Here is a 20,097-nt window from a genome sequence, read left to right on the forward strand (position 1 = left end):
TCCTTTGGAAAAATGAGTGATGTACCCACCTAATCAGAGCAGTTCCATTATAACTTCCTGAAGGTTCTCCAATCAGAACATGCTTGGACGAATGGGCTATACCAACCACCCCGGAAGCTCCCTCATCACTTGCAATAATGATGGTTGCCACACCTATGAAGAGAACAAAGCTTCTCATGGTAACATGAAAACTAACTAATGAACTAACTTTTGTAAATTTTGTGACATGAGTCATTAAGCACTTCCCACAGAGCCCATGGAATGCCCATGTTTGGAGATACCCAGAATTTGAGTGGACAAGGCACTCAGCAACCTGATCTAGCCGTGAAGTCTCCTGTTACTTGAGCAGGGTTTTTGAGTAGATGACTCCCCTGGATGGGCCCTTACAAATGAAATTATTCTGTGATCCTTAGAGGTCTGTACACAGTCTAGGGTTTTGCTGCTTTTTGTTAAAGAATCTTTTACGGACAATTTGAACACAAAAGTCTACACCAACAATTACTTTAGAATGAAAAATCATGATCTAAAATTAGCTTTGATTTCTTCAGACAAGGAAATAACTTAGGCAAAAAGACTGACAGTCAAAACTGGTACCAACTAGCTGGACACAAAATATATAAGCACTGCAGACTAAAATAATATGAACAGACATACTAGAATTCTCATGGGAAATGTCTTAAAATAGATTATAATGAATTAATTCTTTACCATTTACAGGGGATATCTCTGCATCACCAGTAGAGACTAGCTGAATGGTAAATGTTTCATTCCCCTCCAGTACACCATCTTGTACCGCATGTAAAACAATCAACTTCTGGGATTCAGTCTGCACAATATAAAGACCAGAAGACAGATATATAGATAGAGATATATACACACAAAAGTGAAACTAAACAAAGTGTCATATTACAAAAAATGTTTTTTTCTTTAACAAATCAAGCATTAAGCACACATATGCTTGATATATTCTGTAATATTTTTTAAATACGATATTTCTGATCTGGCTGAACAATTAATAACTAGTAAAAAATATCTCTCAAACATTATGTGCCACCCCAAAAATACCCTGGCTATTTTCAACTGAATACTGACTGAAATTACTTTGAAATTGTATTCACACAGAAGTTTTCCACTTAGAGGAAACTTTCTATACAAAATCTTTTCCATCAGAAAGTGCATATTCAATAGAACACACACATTCCAAGGATTAACATTATTAAGATTAGATATATTAGGTCACAGTACATTCCTGTCTAATGCACATTCTTTCCAGTGGGCAGTAGCAAATGCTTAATATAAGAATATGGGAAAGAAATAGGTATACATGGTAACTTTAACACCACACATACATACTTGTATTCTTACACATATGTATATATAAGACCTTCAGGAAGAAAAAACAATGTTCAGGTCTATCAGTAGAGAAAGGATAGCAAAATGATAGCAAAACTTCGCCAAATGCTGGTGGTCTTAACAAAAAAGGTATTTTCCAGCTGATTACAAGAAACAATCAGTATGCCTATTTATTTAATGCAAAATAGCCTTGTACAGACAGAATAGGTCATGCTTCATATTAAAACACTATTCTTCATTAAATATTTTGAGTAGACTGTAAAAGAGCAATATTAAGATAACAACAATAGCTTGACAATATCCAATATTTTGTCTCCTACTTTAGTTTTAACCTGCCATGAAACACAAATCAAATAACACTGTCCAGTTTGAAAGTCATTAGAGTGTTTTACTATTTATTTTTTTTTATCTGCAGATTTTGAGCATCCATTTATCTTTCTCACTCTTTCAACATCAATTTTCTCTTTCAGTCTCTGATACTGCAACGGAATAAAGGTTTCTGTAATAATTCTTCACATTCAGTACATTTTTGTTCCACTTTCTTAATTGTAAAAACAATTCAGATTTGAAAAGCCTGTCTCCCTGATGATTACATTATACTGCCTTAAAAAGAGCATGTCAGCTTTCCTTTTCTGTTTGAAAAAAACACTGCATACTGCTAATCCCACCAGTTCAAACCAGTCTTTTCCTAGTGTTATAACACGTAGTAATCCGCTACTTCTATAAACCCATAACAACAACCAGGCAAACACACATAAAAAGAAGAAAGTATTTATAAATCTAATAGTAAATAATTTATTGTAATATCAGAAATACCTCGTTGAAGTGAAGGGTACCATTCAGAGGTGTCAGATCAAATCTGGCTGCTTCCTCAAGAATCCATAATAATTTAACTGCTCCTTTTCCTCCTTTACTTCGACTTACAGTGAGCAATACAACTGCAGCAGAGTCATCAAGTGTCTGAGGTTCCTTCACTGTTACCTGATGAAGAAAGAGAAGGTAGGAAAGGCTGTAGTAAAAGGCATCGACACTGACTTGAGATAAACAACAAAAAACATTATCAATACAATGTAAAATAAGGACAAGAGTGAAAATCAACAGGAAGATAATAGAAATAAGGAATGTGTTGAATTCTGCTAGCAAAGATTAGTCACTTGTGTTATTTCTGTATGCCCTATGATTCAGAAAATGAGTCACAAGCAGGCACAGCACCAGCAAAATGGAGAGCAGAAGATTCATTCACTGACAAGAACTAACATGACATAAGTGTCATAATTTCTTTCCAAACTTTATTTTCAGTCATAGAGTTTATTACAAAACTACTTTAATATTCAACAGACTACCAGAAATCCTACATAGGACGTCCTGAATTGTCAGTATACTGAATTAAGTTGATGCAGTTATGCAGAAACTTACATTGATGCAGCAGCACCTTCATTGTTATTACCATCCCACACAGCTAAAGACAAGCACTAATACACATTTCAGTGAAGTGTCTTCCACTGCAATGAAGTCTTACTAAAATCAGCTACGTGTTAGGGACACAAAACCACTACCCAGCTTTAGTAGAAAAGAGTGCAATTCAAATCAACTCACATTCTTTTCTTCAAACCCAAATACTCCAACAGGGGAATCATTTGGTGGAATAGCGACAGTTACCAGGGTGTCATCCCCAAGTCTTGCACCACCCGTTACCCGCACCAGGGCAATCTTGAATATCTCAAGGAATTCAACTTCACTGTCATCTATGATTGTAATTTCTATTTCTCCTGTTGCCTGCAGAAATTGTAAAAAAAAAAAAAAAAAAAAAAAAAAAAAAAAAGAGAGCAACGAGGTTTCATTTATAATATTTTGTGATTTGTTTGAAAAAAAGAAACTTAAAATAGGTAAATTTCATCTCATGACAGATAAACACGCATGGTTCAGTTGTGCTTATTTCTTATCATACTTGTATATTTATATTTATAATAACAAAATTTCAAGAGTGATTTTTAAGCCTATCAATGTAAATCTTATATGTTAAAACCAGCAGACTGCTCTGCTTTGGTACTCAGTAGAAAGTGCAGGTAGACAACATTGTACCTAAGCCAAAATTCTGCTCACAGAGTATATCCTTCGATTTGCCGAAGACCAGTTCTGTTCACTTGAAATCAAAGCGCCTTGCGTACACTATGGATCGCTAGGGGCAGCATGACATTTGACATGTAGGACACAGCTAAGAAAATATACAGGCTTATTCTGAGAATTTATAGAGAAGACATGTTATGTTAAAATTTTCAGTGTAACGGGCTTCATTGTTAGAAATTATGTCCTAGTCTGTGGAGATGCCAAAGGCAGACAACCTTATTTGGTCAATGATTATGAACATTCTGCTTTTCCATATTAGAGAACTGAAGTCAGAAGCATCATTCACACACATAAGGCCATAAATAAATTGTTTTCAACGAAAAGATGCAAATTCTGCTGGAAGAAAACATGAGAAACTCTTAAACTGGCTTCCCAGAGACACATAAACATACCTGCCCATCTGCAAATGTAAGGTTTCCAAATGATGGTGCGAAGTCTTCAAAACTAGCAGTTGAATGAATGGCCTCCCAATACAGAGTTGCTGACCCAAACCTCCCAGCTTGTCGAACAACTTGAAGTTTCAGTATATTCTGTGGGGGTGGTACCTCATAACCAGCAACAGCTCCGGTTATATCCTGTAAATTCAGCAAGAAACTGCTGAGTGTCACAGCAACCTTTTTTTTTTTTTTTTTTTTTTTTCATATTGACTCGCAGGTAAAAATAAACGAAGGAATATGTAATCACTTGTAAATTGGTCTGAATTTAGCACTGACCTTGTTCTTATCAAAAGTCTGGATTAGACAACCTCCCAAGGTCCCTTTCAGAATACTCTACAACACCAGTTTTAGCACTTCCAGCTCCCTAATAAATTTCATAGGTTTAATTATGAAGAATCTTACAAGAAGGAATTGTTTTTTATCTGGCTTTGTTATCCAGAACAATTTAGTGCCATAAAGCCTATTAGAACACTATCAAAGCTGGTCTGAAAACACAGACTCTCCTGCTGGAATGCTACTTTAAATATTTTTCAATCAGACTTACTTACTTTTGTAACATTGAAACTAAATACTCCTCTGGCATCATCATTTTCTTCAATTGTTACTTCAGCTATTTCTAACCCAAGCCTCTTCACACTTGGCTGACCTCCAGTGGGAGAATCGACCAATTGCACATCAGTAATATTGATTATAAATCCTTCCTGTAATTCTGGTACATTGTCCTGCAAAAATATTTTTAAATGTCACTTTTTTAATAAAACACTGTAAGTTATAATACACACAGGAAGCTGACTACTCGTAGGTTGCATACTGTTTAAAAATTCTCAGCACTTAGGACAATATGACCAATCCCTTGCTTCACACCATATGAAAGGTGAAAAAGACTACCTTTGCTGAACTTTAGAAACTTAAGCTGCTAGTCAGATTCCAGACCCGTAAGAGCAGTGGAAAGTACTGCTGGCTGTCACTTGTTTCTCCTATCTGTAAGAACAGTGGCTAGATTTCAGAAGCTAAGCCAGAACTTGAAAAGTAATACCTCCATTCTGAATATACTTAAAGAATATATGTATTTTTGGCAAAAAACCTAACATTTCCTGAACTACAGAACAAACGGGCATATAAAGTAAAAAGCTGCAACAAGTTGAAAAACCAGGAAGCATCTAAGACACTTACAACTTTTTTCCTTTGTCATTATTATATGTTAATTTTGGGACTACAACGAAAGAAAGAATTTGGTTCATTCTCAGTGATGAGCATTCAAATTATTTTGAAAGAGATGGCTGCAATTCTTACCAATACACAACTGTCTGACGAGGTAAGAATCCCACCTTAGCCATTTCTAGAATGCTAAATCCTACTTCTGGTATAGAAAAAGTCCCGTTTCCCCCTTCCTTAAAAGACATTACTAGCTAAAGTTGTTGTTAGACTACTCACAGGCAAAACAGTGACTACGACAGAAGTTATCATTGTGTTCTCTGCCATAATGATTGTCTTCTTTTCCAGTATATAATCCTCATTTTCTGTTGCTTGGTTGGAGAGGGGGAGTTCAAAGTTAGGCACGGTGCTCAGCTGAACTGCAACCTCTCCAACAAACCCTTGTTCTCGAACAATTTGTAAAGTAAGAGTAGTTGAATTCACTTGCCCTACAACAAGGAGGGGGAAAAAAATCAAGACACAATTGTTTTAACCCTTGCTGTCCTTGGTTTTCAGCTCACCTAAGTACACTGGAGCTGCTTGCCAGAGCTCACTTCAGTTCTGCTTAGCAACACAAGAATACGTGGATAATTCAATGACTCGGACAAATGAGCACATACAAGTTGTGTGAACATGCACAACACTTAGTGTGTACATCTGGAAAGCATTTTAAAACTGGATCTAGAGGAAGAATGAAATATGGAATATTTACAGTTTTAAATGTTTGCTACACCAACTGTTACTTCAACACGCCCATTTTTATTTAGTTTTCCTTCAAAACTCCCGTCTCACTATTTTGCCTGGCCTTTAGGTGTCTAGGAGATCACTATTGATTCTAATACCAAAAGCGGCATCAGAGGCTGTAACTCTGGCTGTAAATTTTACATTTCCTTAACTCAACTGTGGAAGAAAATGAGACAGATTTGTATCAATCAGGCTCAGATCCCTTTTGGGAAAGCAGATATGTAATTTTTTTCCAATACACCACCAAACACAGCATTTGGGTAAAAGCGCTGAGTTTTTGACTGGAGAAACAGAAACAGAAAAAAAGCAACAGGCTTTGTACTTCAGACTGGTTTCTGTTACTTGTATTAACTAGATAGTACTTCATAGTTAGCACCTGCATAAAGTTCATTAAAAATACATTTAAAGACTGGAAGAGAAACTGTGCAACACACGAAAACTAAGAACATGCCTTGAATCCTAACTTCAAAGTATAAACATTTATAATGTGCATGTATGTGTATGTAAGTAACCAAGAGAATCTCTTCACAATACTTTTAGATGCTAAAAAAGAGGCAATATTAATTCACTTTAAAATAGAACTGTTGAGGAAATTTTATCTGCAATAATATTCTGATGGAAAATGTATTTTTCATAAATTTTATTTGTTAATATGGACAGAATATTAAATTGCCAGGAAATTTCAACTGCGCTTTTGAAGCATGAAAAGCTCACCAGGCAGCTGCTGGAAAACCACAGGGCTGTAGAGGATGCCAGAGCAATCAGCTGCCCAGCTCCCTGGGCCAGCGAGGAGGGCAGGAGCCTGAGCACCGCTGCAATCCTCCTCTGGCCAGCTGCCTGGCAGATCCTTTACCATTTCACTCGTGCCTGGAAGGAACACTGACATAACCCAATCAAATAGCTGGCAAGCAGAAAAACCCCAATTCAGTTTTCTGCAAATGGAATTCACTCTTGCTCTGCTTCCTTCCTTCCACTATCCCACAGAACAAAAAGCTTCCCTTTTTGACCCAATTCATGAGGAAAGTCTTTCTGGCTAAATTATTTTAAACAATATATTAATTCCATTAAATTGGCAAGTTCAGCTTTTTAGAGTTAGAAGTATTGCATGTATTAATGATTTGCAACACAAGATGCCAAGATTTAACAACCTACCCCCTAAACAAAAATGACCGGATAATGTTGATATATGCAATGTGAAATACAGTATAAAAGGTATGTAACGAACTATCATAGTTACATACTGTAAAGAAAGTTTCTGCTAAAAATTTTTAATAGAAAAATGCTGATATGTGTATAAATAATATATATTTTATATATATATAATGAATATTACAGCTTCAACAACGCTGACTTTGTAAAAACTTTTTTTTTTTCCCCCCTAAGAATCAAGAAAGAGACTTACCTTCTGGCTCTGTGACTTTGACAAAGAGAGACTCCGTATGCCACCCAATCACACCATGTGGAGAGTCACTGGGTAAAATGGTAAGTACAGCTCTTGCCCTTTTGGGATCGATGACAGCTCCTTTTGTGGTATCCTGAACACCCACAGTGGTAACATGGGTGAGTGTGATTTCCACAGCCTCCGAAAGCTCTGCAACACTGTCTGCAAGAATTGTCAGGGTGATCGTGGACAGGGCCTGACCTTCTGAAAATGTAATCTAAAGTTTTAAAGGGAGGGAAAAAAAAAAAATCAAACTTCTTCTCAATGCTGTTATACCAACTGTTTTATTCTGTAAAACTCTATCAAGTAAAAAAAAAAAATACATACACACACACATACACAAATATGAATACATATATCTCACAGAATTATAGAATCATAGAACAACAGGTAGGAAGGCACCTAAAGGATCATCTGGTCCAACATTTCTTGGCAAAAGCACGGTCTAGACAAGATGGACCAGCATCTTGTCCAGCTGAATCTTAAAAGTGTCCAATGTTGGGGAATCCACCACTTCCCTGGGGAGATTATTCCAATGGCTGATCACTCTCATTGTGAAAAATCTTCCTCTTGTGTCCAGTTGGAATCTCCCCAGGCGTAACTTGTACCCATTACTCCTCATCTTTCCCATGTGACTCCTTGCAAAAAGGGAGTCTCCATCCTCTTTGGAGCCATCCTTTAAATACTTGAACATGGTGACAAGGTCTCCCCCTAAGCCCTCTTGTCTCATGGCTCAACAAACTCCATTTTCTCAGCCTTTCCTCATACAGCAGGTTTCCCAGTCCTGTGATCATCTTTGAGGCCCTTCTCCGGACCCTCTCCAGCCTGTCTACAACTCTTTTGCATAGCAGCGACCAAAACTGAACACAGTATTCCAGGTACGGCCTGAGTAGAGCAGGATAATGACTTCATTGTCTCTGCTGGTGATGCCCTTCTTGATGCAACTCAGTATCCTGTTGGCTTTCTTTGCCACAGCAGCAGCACCCTGTTCACTCATCTTGAGCTTACTGTCCACCAGGACCCCCAGGTCCCTTTCCAGGTAGGTCCCAGCCTGTGCTGCATGCCCGGATTACGTTTTCCAAGGCGCAAGACCTTACACTTGTCCTTGCTGAACTTTATAAGGTTTTTGTTAGCCCATTCTTCCAGCCTATCCAGGTCTTCCTGTAGGGTGGCTCTCCTTTCTGGAGTGTCCACTTCTTCACTCAGTTTGGTATCATCAGCAAACTTCATCAGGGTACATTCCATCCCATCATCCAGATGACTGATGAAGCCATTAAGTAGCGTTGGGCCCAATATCGATCCTGGGGGACCCCACTTGCGACAGGTTGGCACTTTGAAAAGGAGCTATTTTCCACCACCCTCTGGGAGAGGCCTGTCAGCCAGTTACCCACTCACCCAGTTTCTTATGGAGGAGGCTGTGGGAAACGGTATCAAAATCCTTGGAGAAATCCAGGCAGACAATGACCACGATTCGCCCCACATCAACCCAGCAGGTTACTTTGTCATAAAAGGCGATCAGGTTTGTGAAGCAAGATTTGCCCTTGGTGAATCTGCGCTGGCTTTTCCCAATCACACACTTCATTTGACTTGTGATAGACCTCAGGTGGATTTATTCCGTAACTTTCACAGGGCCTATAATTTCCTGGATCCTCCTACAAGCCCTTCCTGTAGACAGGGATGACATTATCCTTCTTTGAGTCTTCTGGGACATCCCCCAGTCTCCATGACTTCTCAAAGATTATGGAGAGTGGCATCGCAATGACATCAGCCAGTTCTCTAACACTCTTAGGTGGATAACCTCTGGGCTCATCGATCTGTAGGGATCAATCTCCTGCAACAGTTCGCACACCGGCTCTTCCTTCACTGATGGTCTATGTTTGCATTGGCCTGGGGTTTTGTTCCCAAGCCCTGAGGTTCAACAGTGCTGGAAAGACAGAGGTGCAGAAAGTGTTGGGAACCTCTGTCGTTTCAGCGTTATTGGTGGCTTATCTCTCCTGTTTAACAGCAGGTCAATATTTTCCTTCTGTTTCTGGTTATTGTTTACATACATGAAGAACCCTTCCTTGTAGTTTTTGAAACCTCTGAATTTCAATTCGAACTGCGCTTTTTCTTTTCTAACTGCACGTTTGCATGCCTTGGCAAAGCCCCTGTAGTTCTCAATGGGTATTTGTCTACTTTTCCATCTCTGGTACGCTTCTCTTTTGTTTTGAGTGTACTCAGAAGCTCACGGTTAAGCCAAGGGGGTCTCTTGCTCCACCTGCTTCCCTTACCTTTAAAGGTGATGAACTTTTTTCATGCTTCTAGGACAGTGTTCTTGAAAAACTCCCAGCACTCGCTAGCTCCTTTATCCTCCATAGAAGCTTCCCACTGAATCCCTCCCAGCCGAGGTCTGAGTGAGCTCAAGTTTGCTCTTCTAAAATTTAAACCTTTGTCTTAGCACTAACCTTCAGTGTGCTCAGCAGGATCCCAAACTCCATAATATTGTGATCACTGCAGCCAAGGTTATCTCTAACTGAGGTATTACAAAGCAGGTTTTCTCAGTTTGTCAGCAGCAAGACCAGCAGTGCTTCATTCCTGGGCAGCACATCTAAGATTTGCGTGACGAAGCAGTCCTGTACGCATTGACTTTTGAGCTGCTGTATTGTTCTTCCAACAAATGCCTTGGTAGTTGAAGTCACCCATAAGAACTAGGTTTTGTTGACTTGAAGCTTGCTTAAGTGACTCAAATACTGCTTCATTGGCCTTACCGTCTTTGTTTGGAGGTCAGAAGCAGATGACTACTGTAAGATCCCCCTTGGAGACAACACCTCTGATCTTGACCCAGAGGCATCAATAGGTCTTACACAGTCACCATAGTTGACTTCTATACATCCAAGGTTGTCCTTAACACAGAGTGCAACGACTCCTCCTCTTCTTCCCTGCCTGAAACAGCCTATAGCCATCCATCGCGATCATCACCATGTTTCAGTTATTCCTACAACTCTCTGATTGGGCACGGAGCTCCACTTCCTTCTGCTTGTTCCCCAGGTTGTGTGCATATATAGAAGTGCTTGGAAAATAATATGAGACCCAGGGAGCCAGGTGACATAAAGAAACACTCTGAGAAAAAATGCGATGTGGTAAAATAATTTGAGACACAGATCAAAAAGCAAGAAATAAATTGTCAGTCAGAAGCCGAATGATCAGAGAGACCAAATTCCCAATTGAAAACGATTCTATGATTCTATGAAAATGAGTTTGGTGTAATCAAGCTACCTATAGCTATCTGCTTTATAAACAGGCTTTCAACCTGAGACCTTATTCTGACAACTGCATTCCAACTTCAGACAAAACAGGTCACTTGTTTCAGAGTGATCATATGTCTTCATTATCAGAGAATCATGCAGTGGCTGAGGTTGAAAGGGACCTCTGGAGACCATCTAGTCCTACCACCCCTGCCACGAACAGATTCAACTACAGCAGGCTGCTCAGGGCCATATCCAACCAGGTTTTGAGTATCTCCAAGGACAGAGACTTCACAATCTCTCTGGGTAACCAGATCCAGTGTTTCACCACCCTTAAAGTTTTCTTAACGGTCCATTGCAGACACAGGACACACCTGAGAAGTATCCGGCTCCAACTTCTTTACTCACATTTATATTTATGCATAGTTGTAAGACCCTCCCTGAGCCTCCTCCCATGTGCCAGATGTTCCAATCCCTTCATCATCTTCATGGCCCTTTGCTGAACTCACTCCAATATGCCCATGTGTCTCGTACTGGGGAGTGCAGAACTAGACCCGGCACTCCAGATGTGTCTCACCAGTGCTGAGTAGAGGGGTGGGATCACCTCCTTTGACCTGCTGGCAATGCTCTGCCTCAGACTAGTATGCATACACAGCTGGCTCATGTTCAACTTACTGTCCTTTGTTATATACCTTTCAAATAATTCTAAATTACCCATCTTCACTGAGTTTTCTTGCCTAACACACTTAATACCCTCTCAAAGATTAAAAAAAAAGAGGAAGAATCAGGAAACTGACGACAATTCATCATCCTTTCTTCTGCAGTGCCTTGGCTCTGGCTGGGCTGGAGTTAACTTTCCCCACAGCAGCCCGTACAGTACTGTGCTTTGCATTTGTGGCTGAAACGGTGTTGATAATGCAGCAGCATTTTGGCTATTGCTGAACTGTGCTCTCATAGCGTCATAGGTTGGGTTTGGACAAGAGGTTGGGAGGGAACACAGCTGGAATAGCTGACACGAACTCACCAAAGGGATATTCCACACCACATAACATCATACTCAGCAATGAACGCTGAGGATAAGGAGGCAAGGAGAGGACATACATAGATGACTATTTGTAGTTATGGCATTTGTCTTCCAAAGTAACTGCTATGTGTACTGAGGATCTGCTTCCCAGCAAGTGGCTGGACATCTGCTGATAGGATGAACTGAATAAATTCCACTTTTTTGCTTTGCTTCCATGCATGGCTTTTGCTTTTCTTATTAAACTGTCTTTATCTCAAGCTTTTCCACCTTATTTTCTCCCCTGTCCTGATGAAGATGTGGAGTAAAAGAGCAATTGGGTCAGGGTTTGGCAGCCAGCCAAGGTCAACTCACCACATATAAATATGTAAAAAAAATTATGAACATATAATATGTATGAAAGTCACTGCTAATTGAAGAAAAGTGTAGTGAACTGCTTTGTTGATTCTTTTTCTTTCAGATAAAATGATTAAGAAATCCTTTGTCTATCTATATTCTTCTAATTTTTAAATTCAAAGGGCCAGCCACTTGATTAGATCTCTCTCAACAAGATCTCTTGATTAGGACTCTCTCAACCAACATGTCTATAAACACTTAGGCTGCACCTACACTGAAGGATAAACAGAAATTTCAAGTGGACAACATTATATCTTTGCTTTATCTTTCTGCCTCTTCCTACCTGCAAACACATGCAGGGAAATCATGTAGCATCCATCTGCAATATTCAAGGTGTACTTTCATAATTTCAGTATGATTGTTTTGGCATCCTTGACATCCCTTCTGTTTATTTTTCTCTAAATTTTTTCTCTTACTTTAGACCAAATATTTCCAGGTGTAAAGTCTATTTCTACAGTCTTTTGGTCCTTTCCTCAGCTGTGGCTTACACAGCTCGACAGCCACAAAGCCCATAGCGCTTTCTGTCTTCTACAGATGGTCACCAGGTGGAGGTCCCTGCCTGTAAGAACCTGGCATCTGTCAGTCCTAAGGCATACCAAGAGTTTTGGCTAGCAGGAAATGCAGGGTTTTCACATGTCTGGAAATCTAAACAGTCTCAGAAACAGAGAAAACTTAGACTTGTGAGTCTGGGCCACTAAAGCTTTCTGTTGTATTGACAACGTCAGGACGAAGCGCAAACGCCCCCAGATTCCCACCTGTGCAAATCATTTGACACAGTAGCTGGATCTCACAGCAGGAAGAAAGGAAGATGGGAACAGGATACTACAGATGCACGTTTCTAGTGCATTGCAACATCTGGTTCTAGAAGAGCAAGAGTGATGCTGCGGTGTTATGTGCCAGCCAGAAGCGCAAAGCCCCAGAATCACAGGAAACAACCAGGAAGCAGGAACCAACAGAAGAGTAGTGCGATCTGACCAGTACTATCCTTCTCCCTCAGTACACTGCACCTTTTGTCTGAGACAATACATTCAGTGCTTCCTTAATATCAGTGATGTTATTACGTACCATTCCTGAAGCGGGAAATACATCACTTATGCTTCCATTAGCGATCCACTCTACTGTAACTCGTCCATATGTTCCTTTTAAACGTTCAATATTCAAGGTGATTAAGGTGTCCTGTTCCATTTCTTCAACTTGCTTAAATAAAGAACTCTGGAAAACATAAAGTAGCAAAACCATAATATTGATTTCTTATAGTGAAAAGTTTCTTTAGCAATCTGGGTATTTAATAGGGGCCAGGGCCATCGGGCATCAATAACTTAATCTACCATTAAGTAGCTAAATACATGTTCATTGATTAAACTTATATGTCCAAATTTTCAGAGGTTCTCAATACTCGCAGGTTTTATGGATGTAAGAATTCAAAATGTCAGGCCACTTTATCCTAAGGCAAAAAACTCAAGGTTTTTTTCATTTGTTTTTTTGTTGTTGTTGTTGTTGTTGGGTTTTTTTAGTACAGTATTTTATGTCCTTATGTATGAAGAAGACCTTCAAGAGAGACTGCTGTTACTTTACTGTTATTCACGACATACACAAATCCAGATGCAATGTTTAATTTCAGTAACAACTCTTCTGTGTTTTCTATCTCCAGTATGCATTTACTCTATACCTGTCTAGACAACTTCTACAGTGTTCAATGATTTAAGAATTAAACAGTCCAAGTAATACCTTCAGTCTGACATTTTTTCCAAAGAAATTATTTTGTTCTGGCAAACTGGTTTATCTTGTGGCATAATCCAACTAGTATCTTTATCAGGGCAAAAGGATCTTCAAATTCGTTTACTTAACTCCTTTCATTAACCAACCGGTAGTGACTCTATGATGATATCAGACATGACATATGAAAACTGAATTTTTGATTCTTGCAAAACTAAGCTGATAAACTGATGTGTTAATCTGAATGCAAAAAGATTGTTAAAGTCTCACAATAGGGGCAAACTGTGGAATGGATTTTCTATCACTTTGTGTCCTATATAACCACAGAGCAAGGCTAAATGAATGTCAAAAAGCTTCTAACTCAGGTTGTTACACGACTTCAGAAAAACAATTCTGTCATACACTCCAGTTCACAGTTTTAGTATGCTTAAGTTCCATTATTTAGAAATTATATATACATATTTTAATGATTTACCTTAGAAGTTTTACCTGAGCAAATGCAATGACTCCATAGGCATTGTCATTGGAAGGAATAATTATGTTAACAGAACCATAAACACCAATCTCCGCACCTCCCTTAGGGTTTTTCAACGACACTTTGAAGCATTCTTCCTCCTCTGGTATGATGTCATCCAGGATATTGACTGCTATCACAGCTTCCATGTCTCCAGGCTCAAATATCAATTCACCTGAACTAGCATAAAACCACAGATATCAAATAATTATAAACTGAGGACAGCTGATTAATGAACTTTGAAAGAACTACTGTAAATTTAATGAGCATTTTTGGAGCTGGAGTTATTGTTTATATTCCTGAGGAAGTAATTGAGATTTAAGGGTTATGGGTTTCCTGTTGTGGTGTTTGGTTTATTTTTTTTTAATTAAAATAGATCACACAGTAACTGAAATCAGTTATGAAAGTAATTTATTTTATCCTGAGTAAAAACTTTTAAAAAAATCAAGTCATAACTGCAAGTCTTTTCTTGCCATGTTTTAAAACCAGTTGGGAGATTGTTTGACTTCAGGTTATCCTGAACCTACCTGTGAAAAATTCTCTGTAGTGTTAATAAGCACACCACACAGAGAAGTATACAACACTCTCCACTGGAACAATAACAGTATCATAGAAATAGAAGGGCTGGGAGAAAGTTATGCAAGAGCTAAAAGAAAGTTATCCAAGACAAAAAAACCTACCTAGGTATAAAATCTGACTGGTTGGAGATAGTGGTCAGCTCATAAATCTGGAAGCTGGACTCTACAGACAAAGCAATCAAGCTCTTGCTGGAGTTCAGAGACCTTGCAGTAGCTGAAGTGATGTGATCTACATACGGGGCTTCCAACAAGACAAAGAACTTGTTTCCTTCCGAGTTCCAAGAATACAGTGCTGTCGTGTCCTTACCAGATAGGAGGATGTGAACTACATTGAGCAAGGAGGAGAAAAAGGAATACTCAGTGATATATTTAGAAGTTCTCCTTGCAATGCCAGAAATGCCCTTGGTAGCACAACTATTGTACCTTTTAAAGTCTGATACATAATATGAAAAAATGAACACATGTATTTCTGCAATTCCAGTGTTATACACTAGGACTTGAATAAATATTGTCATTTAAGTCTTACCTAAACCTGAAGGAGGCATGAAAACATGGATGTTTCTTATGGCACAGACTGGAAGAGACTGAAAATGTCTAAAAGTAGACTGCCCTGTCTCCCAAACGAAAATTTCAGAAGAATTTCCAGATTCTACAAAGGGGTAAAACAACAAAACTTACATTATTTTCCTATCTGTTAGTTAAAATGCACACTGGCAGAATTTGGCAGCTTTAATTATGAAGGGAGATCAATTATCATATTTTCTCATTTACTTAGTATATAACTCCATAGTACGACTGATCTCCATGGGATGATTCATCCATTGCCATCATTTAAGGGCTTTTCTGCACACATTCACATATAAGAACACTAAGATAATCAGTAGACAACAGCCAACTGCAAAGAAATGTATGCACAGCAACATAAACTTTTCAATAGGTATAGGGATACAGTCATGAAATATTGTCTAAAATGCCATACTTGCAGTAAAAGCCACATCTACTTTGCTGACCAATGATCTTTGCATATCACAAAACTCAAAAAAGCTTAGATAGGGTGCAACCAGCAGGTAGATGAATAGACATTATTTCCTATTGTTCTTGGGGAAATATTTCATTAGTTTCCTAAGTATTTGAGAACAAACACAATGCTTTTATTTTCTGAGGGACAAAACAGAGATTACTTTGATAAAATGCTTATCAGTGAATTGTCACTGTCCAATAAAATTTTAATCCCTATCTAAGCTCCTTTACCCCAAATGTCTTTGCTACCAAACAAGCCAGCATATATTTAGCAAACTCAGTGTTTGCCTTCAGCTAAATACCTTTTGCAGTAATTAAATAGATATCGGATCCAGAAATCCAGGCCTCCATATGTTTTATTTCTTTTGCAGGTAACTGATGAAGATTCCTAAACTCATTATTCAACCACTGGTACAAGAGCATGTTCTGGCTGGTATTTGACAAAGAAACTAATAGATACATAACCCCTCCTCTGGGAAACAAGGCTATGTTCAGAGCTCTGTAAAGTGGAAGCTGATGATGCAGCACAAATATATCTTTATTCCACTGGAACACCTGTGGAAACATAAAATATGTTTTCCTTATATATTCATAATTAGCAACAAGAGAAGAGAAACTAAGTGTCATGATGAAAAACTGAGAAGACTTATAGTGAACTGAATTCCTCATTTCTAAGGTGGACCTTACATTAACATAGAAGCACATGGGAAAGTAACTACCTTACTGCAAGCAGCTGTGCCTGTTGTTCAGTTAAATAAGTTTATGGTCAGAAGTTATTTCCGTTCTTATAGGTGTTTAACACACTAGATTTCAAAACACAAATAACTCCAGCAACGAAACCAAACCAAATGTAGACTATATGTTAATGTAGAGAGCATTGCTACATTTAAACAAGTCTAGAATTTTAAGTCTTCTAAATCCATAATAGAAAGGTAATTTTTTAGAAATATATCCTTATGGGTTTTTTTATTATCCCTTCATATTTCAAATTCAAAACAAATCAAACTACCTACATCAAAGCCAGGGAAGATAAGTGTATTCTAACCTGGATGGAACCAGTTGTGTGACTCACAAAAATCAAATAGTCTTCTTCATCCACAGCAAAATGTTTCACATGTCTGGTATCCAGAATAGAAAGAGTCTGTATCTGAGAAAGAAATATGACTAAAATGGTGTCTGGAAGTCACTTCAAGAGAAAAGATTATTCATATATACACACAATTTTTAAAACTGCAAAATCACATATAAAACTATATATAAAATATAGAAAATTACATATACATAATTTTACAATTTCAAAAATATGTCTATACATGTGGAGTTAATTTACAAAATCAGTATAACACCATACATTTTTCAGAAATTGTTCTATGACCTGATTGCTCCACAATTTCTCTCCTCACTTCCCAGGTCATTTTCCCCCACCGCCAAAATATAAATATAAAACCACAGTAGACAACCAGCTGTAAAAACTTGCATCACTGAAGTAATGCAGAGTGTTACGGCCCCAAACTAGCTGAGTGTTTTCTTCTAAAACATGGCTGGACTGGAGGGCCTCCCGAGGTCCTTTCCAACCCCATTATTTTATGATTTTGTTAGTAAAACAGATTTACCTTCAACAGCCTGCGTCCAGGCACAAAGGCATACACACTGTTGTTGGAAGCTTCCAGCCTGTCTCCTCCATGACTAATCACAAGGTACGGAGAGGCACGGATTTGGAAAGACACACAACTCTTAGGATTCCACATATTGAAATTCTGAGAGAGGAATAAAAAAGTGAAATTGAGGCTTAAATTCTTTATTAAGTAGCTTGCTTGGTGTTTGCAAGCAAACATTTACCTCGACAGGCACAAAAACTCCTTTCCACTGATAGACAGTAGAAAACGTAGCTGGAGGTGCACGCAACAGAACACCATACAGGATTTCTCCTTTTGTAAAGAAACACCAGCTGGACACTGACTCTTCCACAAAACTTTGCAAGACAGACAGGACACTGATACTACCCCCTGCAATATAGTAAAAGAAAATACTGTTTAGTCTTGAGGTCTTTTTTCAACACCGTTTTCTTGATTTACTTGCCAAAACCAGACCTAGTATCAGAAATGTTGAAGTTGTCTCTAAACAGTTGGTAGAAGTGTATGTAAATGTACAGAAATGTTATAGTACCGAGGATGTAATGAGAGTTAAGCAATAAGTGCATTCTTCATACATTACAAGTGCATATGGAAGACACATAGGCAACCTGAGTCTGATTCAGAATGATTCAGTTTGAAATTTAGCTAGGGAGAAAACTAGCTAAATAACAAGTAGTGAAAAAAGTGACAATCTACAAAACGTATGTTTGTCTTCCTTCTCCCCTTCACCATAAGCAGGCACAGCACTAAGAGTCTTAAACTGCCTAAGCCATTCGACTGGCCTACAGAAAACACAGTGTTGTCAGAACTAAGCTCTGAGAGATAAAACTCCCAATGCCACACATAGGTTAGACAAGCTGCTGAGCCAGACAGGGTATTCATCCGTGCTCAGAATCAGGCTTTTCCTTTTTCCTTGGCAGTTTCAGTCAGGATTAGTGAGCAGCTACACACATATCAGTACCAAAAACGCTTAGCATGGAAATGGGAACAAGTGGGCTGAGATGGAAGGATGGTTTCCTTCAATGGCAGTGCTAACCCGGACACTAGGAGATATGATAGAAAATGCCTGGTGGCATTTTTCAGACTAAGGCTATGTCAGGTCTATGTTAGGTGTGCCTTTCATACTGTGCTAGAAAAATCCAAATTTACAAGTAGTAACAAATAGATTTTATTTAACAGAAGTCTAGTGACAATAATCTTCATATAAACAACACGGAGAGCCATAGGTTATTGAAACTCAGAGAAGTGGCTGATGACAAGGTGACACTTAAGTAGCTAAGCTCTTTAATGAATTTTGACATACTCAGAAAAACATTAATTAACGTGATCAAGACTGAACATGTGAATTTACATTCCAAAGTTACATCCTCTGTATGTTTGGTTAGTCTCTTGCTATCTCCAGTCTGACAAAAGCAGTGGACACTCTTGATGAAGTGAACGTACTGATGCCAAATGCAGTATCCGACAGCGTCTCCCACTCGACACTCACAGACACATTGAGCCCATTACTCCGTGAAACTTTCAAATAAACTGTAGCACTGGCTTCTTCAACTATGATAAAATTTGTCCTAAATGTGAGAATTGTGAAAATAAAGAAAAAATGTATTATTTTTATAGTATACAAATAAGAATTTTACAGTACGATTCCAGTGTAGAATATACAACAGAAATAAAAAAAAAATTATTAATAACTGGCTTTGCTATCTGATGGACTGATAACTACATTAATTAAGGTTGCCTAACGTTTCTTTCCAAAAGTCCTTCATAAATTCATAGGAAATTCAATAAAATCTTAAATCAGCCTGAAATTTAACATACCAGCTGTACAGCTTAAGCTGAATGATTGTTGAAAACGTCATTCCATATGGTTCACTTGCTTCTGAAACACAGGCCTGAGTGAAAGTGTATTTTACACAAGCTCAAAACCAAAAATTAATTATAAAATGTATGACTCCCTGGTCATTGATCTCAGGTTTGGAGATCTTAACGTCAATTATTATTAGGGGAAAGTTTAGGGACTAATGAAGTACTGTTTTATTAAAAGATCCATTTCTAATGATGAATGGTCATTCTGTTCTTTTGTATAGCAGTAATAGTATTTGACAGATAGTGTACTTTTCAAAATTACAAATGTTTTACAACTGGATTGCTGAATTTCTTTAAAGGGATTCATTGAAATCAAAGTTGTAGAGGGACATCATCTCTGTTGCATATGAAAAATCCCCTTTTAACTGAAACAAGTGTCTAGTACCGATTGGTAACTGGATAGATGCTGAAAAGCCCTAATGGAGCCTGGTTCTGTAATACTGTAATCATAGTTTGCACTCTGGTGCCTAGTACGGCGCCTCCAGTTGGATTGAACAGGGTGACAATAAAGTGCTCATCCATTTCTGGTTCTTCATCCAGTATTGCAGAAATATGCAGTGTCTGACAAGAAAACAAGCATAGAAAGCTGTTGAGACTTGACAGCTAGTGATGACACAACCCTATCAGACAATACTACTGCTTCAGTTCTCACTGTACTCCTTCGCACAGCACAGCAGAGAATTATCTAGAAAGAGCTGGGTGTTTCCACTATTATTTGGAGCTCACTGTTGTCCCTCCTGCTACCCAAACAGGCAAAAGTTACAGAGGTACACATAGTTTTGCTATAGAAAAAAGTTGGTAATGATGGATCTGGAACAAACTAGGGCTTACA

General features: G+C 38.3%; 1 protein-coding gene across 1 annotated transcript in view; it reads right to left on the reverse strand.

The window, feature by feature from the left end:
- The window catches only part of ADGRV1 (adhesion G protein-coupled receptor V1), a 269,894-nt gene that overhangs the window by 182,148 nt on the left and 67,649 nt on the right, over positions 1-20,097 (reverse strand). The window contains exons 46-63 of the mRNA XM_086480034.1: positions 19,651-19,826; positions 18,843-18,967; positions 17,605-17,771; positions 17,379-17,522; positions 16,811-16,912; positions 16,068-16,320; positions 15,272-15,394; positions 14,848-15,070; positions 14,143-14,347; positions 13,003-13,149; positions 7,258-7,513; positions 5,352-5,560; positions 4,466-4,639; positions 3,873-4,055; positions 2,950-3,129; positions 2,170-2,334; positions 709-826; positions 30-153 (exon numbers count right to left, since the gene is read on the reverse strand). Of these exons, the coding sequence (XP_086336160.1) occupies positions 30-153; positions 709-826; positions 2,170-2,334; positions 2,950-3,129; positions 3,873-4,055; positions 4,466-4,639; positions 5,352-5,560; positions 7,258-7,513; positions 13,003-13,149; positions 14,143-14,347; positions 14,848-15,070; positions 15,272-15,394; positions 16,068-16,320; positions 16,811-16,912; positions 17,379-17,522; positions 17,605-17,771; positions 18,843-18,967; positions 19,651-19,826 (3,074 nt within the window). The remainder of the gene's footprint in view (positions 1-29; positions 154-708; positions 827-2,169; positions 2,335-2,949; positions 3,130-3,872; positions 4,056-4,465; positions 4,640-5,351; positions 5,561-7,257; positions 7,514-13,002; positions 13,150-14,142; positions 14,348-14,847; positions 15,071-15,271; positions 15,395-16,067; positions 16,321-16,810; positions 16,913-17,378; positions 17,523-17,604; positions 17,772-18,842; positions 18,968-19,650; positions 19,827-20,097) is intronic.

This window comes from Leptosomus discolor, chromosome Z (genome assembly GCF_034619465.1).
Source record: "Leptosomus discolor isolate bLepDis1 chromosome Z, bLepDis1.hap2, whole genome shotgun sequence".
Lineage (NCBI taxonomy): Eukaryota > Metazoa > Chordata > Aves > Leptosomiformes > Leptosomidae > Leptosomus > Leptosomus discolor.